Raw genomic sequence first — 6,453 nt, 5'->3', positions numbered from 1 at the left:
TGTCTCTGTGTGGTTGTGTGTCCATATATTTGGGTGTGTTGTTGTGTGTATGTCTCTGTCTGTGGTTGTGTGTCTCTGTGCCTCTGTGCCTGATTGTGTGTCCCTGCGTGTCTGTCTGTCTCTATGGCAATGTTTCTGTGTCTGTCTGGGGCTGCATGTCCATCTCTATGTGTGGTTGTGTGTCTGTTCATTTGGGTGTGTTGTTGTGTCTCTGTGTGTGATTGTGTGTCCGTTCATTGGGGTGTGTTGTTGCGTCTCTGTGTGTGATTGTGTGTCCGTTCATTGGGGTGTGTTGTTGCGTCTCTGTGTGTGATTGTGTGTCCGTTCATTGGGGTGTGTTGTTGCGTCTCTGTGTGTGATTGTGTGTCCGTTCATTGGGGTGTGTTGTTGCGTCTCTGTGTGTGATTGTGTGTCCGTTCCTTGGGGTGTGTTGTTGCGTCTCTGTGTGTGATTGTGTGTCCGTTCATTGGGGTGTGTTGTTGCGTCTGTGTGTGTGTGTCTCTCTCTCTATGGACGTGTCTCTATGTCTGTCTGCGGCTGCGTGTCCACCAGTGTGTGTGGTTGTGAGTCTGTAGCTTTGCGTGTGTTGTTGTGTGGTTGTGTCTCTGTCTCTGTCAGTCTCTCTGGCCCCGCGCCGCGCGGGCCCTTCCCAGCAGACACGGGGCTGCCCGGCAGGCGGCGCCGCGGCCCCGCCCCGCGCGTGGGGCTCCGGCTCGGCCCAATGGCGGCGCGTTTCCGCCCGCCGGGCGCTATAAAGGCTCGCGCGGCGCCGCCACCAGCTGACTCAGAAGGGGACAGAGCCGGAGCCCGATCGGAGCCGCCTGGTGCGCCCAGCCCTGCAGCGCCGAGCCCAGCCCAGCCGCGGAGCCCCCGCCCGGTACGGTACCCGCCGCCTGTCGCTTTCCACGGGGCTAGAGAGCAGGGAGCCGGGCCGATCGCCCCGCTGCGCTCGGGGAGAAGAGCCCGGCCGGGGACCCCCCCGCTACGCAGCCAGGAGGAAGAGGAGCGGGGGCGAGGAAGCGGGAGCGTTTCTGGAAGTGAAACCGAGCCGTGGACTGGTCTCAGGGGCGCCCTGGGAGGGGAGCGCGTTGGATCTGCCTTAACCACCCCCCGCCCCGCCCATTGAAACCAACTTTCCTGCCTGTGGGATCTGCAGCCCCCCTCCCTGGTGCCCCCTTTCTCTGTCTAGGCCGGGGCGCCGTGTGCTGATCTGGGGTCGCTTGGCTGATGTGTACCAAAATGGAACAGCCGTTCTATCATGACGACTCCTTTCTTTCCGGCTACGGGCGTGCAGAGCTGAGCGGGCCCCCGGACTACAAGGCGCTGAAGCAGAACATGGCTGTCAACCTCTCAGAGCCCTACCGGGGCCTCAAGGCACAGCTGCACCTCCGGGGCCAGGCAGCCGAGGAAGGAGGCGCCTTCTACACCCCCGCCGGCCTTCCCGAGGCGGGGGCCAACTCTTCCCTCAAGCTGGCCTCGCCCGAGCTGGAGCGGCTCATCATCCAGAACAGCAATGGGGTGATCACCACCACGCCCACCCCGGGCCCCTATTTCTACCCCCGGGGGGCCACTGAGGAGCAGGAGGGCTTTGCTGATGGCTTTGTGAAGGCCCTGGACGACTTGCACAAAATGAACCACATGACCCCGCCCAATGTCTCCATTGGCGCGGCTGCCTCGGTGGCCAGCAGCGTCTATGGGGCCTCCCTTCATCAAGAGCCGCCCCCTGTCTACACCAACCTGACCAGCTACAACCCCAGCACTATGACCACCTCCTCCAGCTACCCCACTGCCAACCTCAGCTACCTGCCCCAGACCCACGCCTATGGGGGTCACTCCTTGGCCACTTCCCTCCCATCCAGGGTGCAGGTGTTCAAGGAAGAGCCTCAGACTGTGCCAGATGTCCAGTCGCCCCCTGTGTCTCCCATCAACATGGAAGATCAGGAGAGGATCAAGGTGGAAAGGAAGCGGCTGAGAAACCGGCTGGCGGCTACCAAGTGCCGGAAGAGGAAGCTGGAAAGGATAGCCCGGCTGGAGGACAAAGTCAAGACGCTGAAGACTGAGAACGCGGGACTGTCCAACACGGCTAGCGTCCTGAGAGATCAGGTGGCCCAACTCAAGCAGAAAGTCATGAATCACGTGAACAATGGTTGCCAGTTGCTTTTGACTGTTAAAATGCAATCCTTCTGAAACCCCCCCCTTCCCCCCCCAGCCCCATCTTATTTAAGAGACTTGCGTGTAACTGGTCTCTCTGTTGGAAAGTTTACATGAACTTTAGCTGGACTTCTGTAATGTTCTCATGAGTCGGACCAACCTCTGCATGCAACTTTGAAGATGATTCTCTGCCTCCTCCTGTTTGCTGATGGTTGTATTTTATTTTATTTTTTTTGGATGGGAGGGGGTTGTATTTTGCTCTCTGCTGGATTCAGAATATTTGCATATTGCCTAAAATTTATGTGTATGTTGTGTGAGTGTATTTAAAAATGGAACAAACCAACAAACTTGTTGCATAGCTGGACAGTGCGGCAAGAGGTACTTTGGCGAGGAAACCATGTAATAAGAGAACTGTGTGTCTGAACTAAGGGGCCAGGACTTTCCTGAACTTAAAACAGAACAAACAAACAAAATCTGATACTTGACATTGACAGATAAGAGAAACTGATTGCCACACCATAGAACTGCCTCGCCCATGAAAGGAAATATGGCTTATTTACTTTACTTTTTTTTTTGTGGTGTTTTTTTTTTTAAACAAGTCCTTGAATTTGTTTTTGTTTTTAAAAAGCTGATTGTATTTGTGTTTTTGACTTTTTATTGACCTTTTTATTTAAGTAAAAAAAAAAAGTCTGTAAGCGCCTGTCTGAGGTTTTGGTTGGGTTTCACATTCCTTTTGGTCCTGACATTATTTCAGTCGGGGGGAGTGGACTGTGTTTGATCTTAAAACAGGATCTGTTCTGTATCTCTTTTTAAGGGAGGCTTTTACATTCGAAAGGTCTAAACGAGAGATGTTGGCTGCCTGTTTCCTCCACATCTTTCTACAGGATTTCCTCTGTATATACTGTTAACGGAGCCCTGATTATTCATTACCACTTTGGGTTTTTGGGGTGGCAGCTTTTGGGCCGGGACCTCCAGGCTGCTGTACAAAATCTTTACCCCCTACCTCAGCTTGGAGGAGGTATTTCTGGCCACGTCCCCTTCCCCCCCACCAGCCGGCGTGGATTTGATGTTTCTCAGCTGAGCCGTGTTTTTCCTCCTAGTTTGGCTCCGGGCCTGGGTCATCACACGGTTCCCTGGGGCTTCCACAGCTCGGAATCTCTCTCCAGCTAGTCCCCCTCCTGCAACCCCACCCCCACTGCCTGGCGCTTTCCCCGGGGGTCTGATTTTCTTGGGGAGGGGGGGGAGAGAAGGGAAGAGATCTGTTTCTTTCCCCCCCCCCCCCCAAGCTTTGAGGGCAGACCGCAGCGCCCTGGAGCCCCTGCGCGGCTGTTTTTCGCCTAAGGCCGGGGTTAAAAATTTCCCCCCCTGCGCTGCGCGGCGCCGCTTCCCCCGCCCGGCTCCGGCGCACGGGAAGGGGGCGGGCGGCAGGCGGGGGGAAGGGTTTTCCCCGTGACTCAAGGGAAGGTGCCCATATATGGGCCCGGGCTGGCTAGTGACGTGCCCGGCCCCGTTCCGGGAACCCCCGCCCACGCCGCCTGCCGGGCAGAGGGGGCTTGGCCTGGCTTCATTTCCAGCCAGGGCGGCAGGCACCAGGGAGGGGTTTTTCCCAGGGGCCGCGGGGGAGCGGAGCTGGAGACAGCTGGCTCGAAACCAGCCCGTTCATTTCCAGGCCGGGGCATCTGAAACCCCCAGCCGTTTGTTTGCCAAGCTCGCCCCCCCCCTTTTAAAAAGAGAGACTCCCCCTCCCCCCCACGGGGCAATTGGACGTTTCTCTCAGCTGAACCCAGAAAGACCCTGCCACTTTCCCACAGCTCAGATCAAAGGCAAAGAGAATATTTTCCTAACGCTGGAAGTTGGAGGTGTTGTTCCGGGGGTCAAGGGAGCAGCTAGAAGCACCCACCTTTTGAGATGGGGATCTAGTAGGTGCCTTACGGTAGCACCCTGCTTGGAGGGGGGATATTAGGTGTATAATGGTAGCACCCCCGTGGGAGCGTGGGGTCCCACCAGAACACTGCACGGGATAAGAGGAAAAACGGTTCCAGGTGCTGTGGCATCAGCCGGTGGAACTCACTGCCACAGGAAATTGTTGGGGCCAAGAACTGAGCAAGAGTCAAAGAGGGAGCGGATGAGCCTCTGGACCCCAGAGGTGAACAAGTAGTGCTGGCAGATAAAGTCTAGGGCAAGGGGCAGGCCCCTGTCTAGCAGGAATGAGGCAATCTTCACGGGGGGCTGTTTCCCCCACATCTGTATGCTGAGGGGTTCTTTCACCTCTCTCCAAAGCAGCTCCTGTTCCCTTGTTGGAGACGGGACAGCAGGGGAGTGAGAGGCAGCCCTTCCTCCCACAGATAATAGACAAGACAGATGCAGGAAAGGATTCTCACCTCCCATTCCACAGAGAGAGGGAACTGAGGCACGGGATGGTGAAATGACTGAACCAAGGTCATTCAGGGACATGGTGGCAGAGCTGGAAGTTGAACCCAAGAGACCAGAGCGATGCCCTGCGGAATCCCAGTGAGCTCCCATAGGCCTGGGCCCTGGCTAAGCACTTGTGGGGGGCGGTCTGTTCATCCTTGGGGTGAGCAGATGCTCACCAGCTGGACAAGCCCCATTCCAGGTGAATGCCCAGAGATGGGCCAGAGGTTGGCCCCCAGTGGCCTTAAGGGATCGCTTGGGACCCTGTGACCAAGCCTGGCCCTGCCATGTGCCACCAGCCTGCTGGAAACCCGCACCCACAGGGGGCTGGCAGGATGTGACGGCAAAGGGGGGCACCGAGAATACACCAAGGGGTGTGGGTCGGGGTGTGTTAGTGTGGGGGTGCCAGCTGACCTAGCATGCTACATATATGGGTGTGAGGAGGGATCAAGGTAGAGGCGGTGGCAGGTGCTGTGGGGTAGAACAGGTTGGGTGGGGTCCCCATGTCTGCAGCTCTGGGGTGGGGCAGGCCTGGGGGACGTTCACCCTTTCGTTCCCATCTTGGGGTGTTCTCAGATTAGCCCCCGGCTGCGTGACGGCGCGAGGCAGCTTCAAAGCGGTTCCTTGGCAGGCGCTGGTCCCCAGGGCCCACGGAGCGTGCTGGCGGCGGGCGAGTTTGTGGGGGAACGCGAGGGAGATCAATAGGGCTGGCGTGAGTCACGGCTGACACACGCAGCTGCTGCACCAGCTTCCCCCACACAGCAAAACTCACTCCCGACCCGCAGCCCCCCCAGCTCTGCCGCTGCCCCCCATTCCCGACCCGCAGCCCCCCAGCTCTGCCGCTGCCCCCAATTCCCGACCCGCAGCCCCCCAGCTCTGCCGCTGCCCCCCACTCCCGACCAACAGCTCCCCAGCTCTGCCGCTGCCCCCCATTCCCGACCCGCAGCCCCCCAGCTCTGCCGCTGCCCCCCACTCCCGACCAACAGCTCCCCCAGCTCTGCCGCTGCCCCCCACTCCCGACCAACAGCTCCCCAGCTCTGCCGCTGCCCCCCATTCCCGACCCGCAGCCCCCCAGCTCTGCCGCTGCCCCCCATTCCCGACCCGCAGCCCCCCAGCTCTGCCGCTGCCCCCCACTCCCGACCAACAGCTCCCCCAGCTCTGCCGCTGCCCCCCACTCCCGACCAACAGCTCCCCAGCTCTGCCGCTGCCCCCCATTCCCGACCCGCAGCCCCCCAGCTCTGCCGCTGCCCCCCACTCCCGACCAACAGCTCCCCCAGCTCTGCCGCTGCCCCCCATTCCCGACCCGCAGCCCCCCGGCTCTGCCGCTGCCCCCCACTCTCGACCCGCAGCCCCCCAGCTCTGCCGCTGCCCCCCACTCCCGACCAACAGCTCCCCCAGCTCTGCCGCTGCCCCCCCATTCCCGACCCGCAGCCCCCCGGCTCTGCCGCTGCCCCCCACTCTCGACCCGCAACCCCCCAGCTCTGCCGCTGCCCCCACTCCCGACCCGCAGCCCACCCAGCTCTGCCGCTGCCCCCCACTCCCGACCCGCAACCCCCAGCTCTGCCGCTGCCCCCCACTCTCGACCCGCAACCCCCCAGCTCTGCCGCAGCCCCCCAGCTCTGCCGCTCCCCCCCACTCTCGACCCGCAACCCCCCAGCTCTGCCGCTGCCCCCCACTCCCGACCCGCAGCCCACCCAGCTCTGCCGCTGCCCCCCACTCCCGACCCGCAGCCCCCCAGCTCTGCCGCTCCCCCCCACTCTCGACCCGCACCCCCCCAGCTCTGCCGCTGCCCCCCACTCCCGACCCGCAGCCCACCCAGCTCTGCCGCTCCCCCCCCACTCTCGACCCGCAACCCCCCAGCTCTGCCGCTGCCCCCCACTCCCGACCAAC

General features: G+C 60.6%; 1 protein-coding gene across 2 annotated transcripts; it reads left to right on the top strand.

Annotated features, from left to right (window-relative positions):
- The first annotated feature begins 764 nt into the window (after nucleotides 1-764).
- Nucleotides 765-2,788, top strand: JUNB (JunB proto-oncogene, AP-1 transcription factor subunit). Of its 2 annotated transcripts, XM_043506916.1 has the most exons (2): nucleotides 768-877; nucleotides 1,295-2,788. In XM_043506916.1, exon 2 carries the CDS (start codon nucleotides 1,336-1,338, stop codon nucleotides 2,185-2,187), a length of 852 nt encoding a protein of 283 aa, XP_043362851.1. In that variant the 5' UTR covers nucleotides 768-877; nucleotides 1,295-1,335; the 3' UTR covers nucleotides 2,188-2,788. The 2 variants fall into 2 exon arrangements, with proteins under 2 accessions (XP_038234602.1, XP_043362851.1); XM_038378674.2 differs by having other exon boundaries at nucleotides 765-2,788.
- Nucleotides 2,789-6,453: the final 3,665 nt, after the last annotated feature.

This window comes from Dermochelys coriacea, chromosome 20 (assembly GCF_009764565.3).
Source record: "Dermochelys coriacea isolate rDerCor1 chromosome 20, rDerCor1.pri.v4, whole genome shotgun sequence".
Classification (NCBI taxonomy): domain Eukaryota; kingdom Metazoa; phylum Chordata; order Testudines; family Dermochelyidae; genus Dermochelys; species Dermochelys coriacea.
This window is presented reverse-complemented; position numbering and strand designations above follow the sequence as displayed.

What these genes read in the sequence shown, in the direction of transcription:
- JUNB (XM_038378674.2), top strand. Translation starts at nt 1,228, where the DNA reads ATGTGTACCAAAATGGAACAGCCGTTCTATCATGACGACTCCTTTCTT.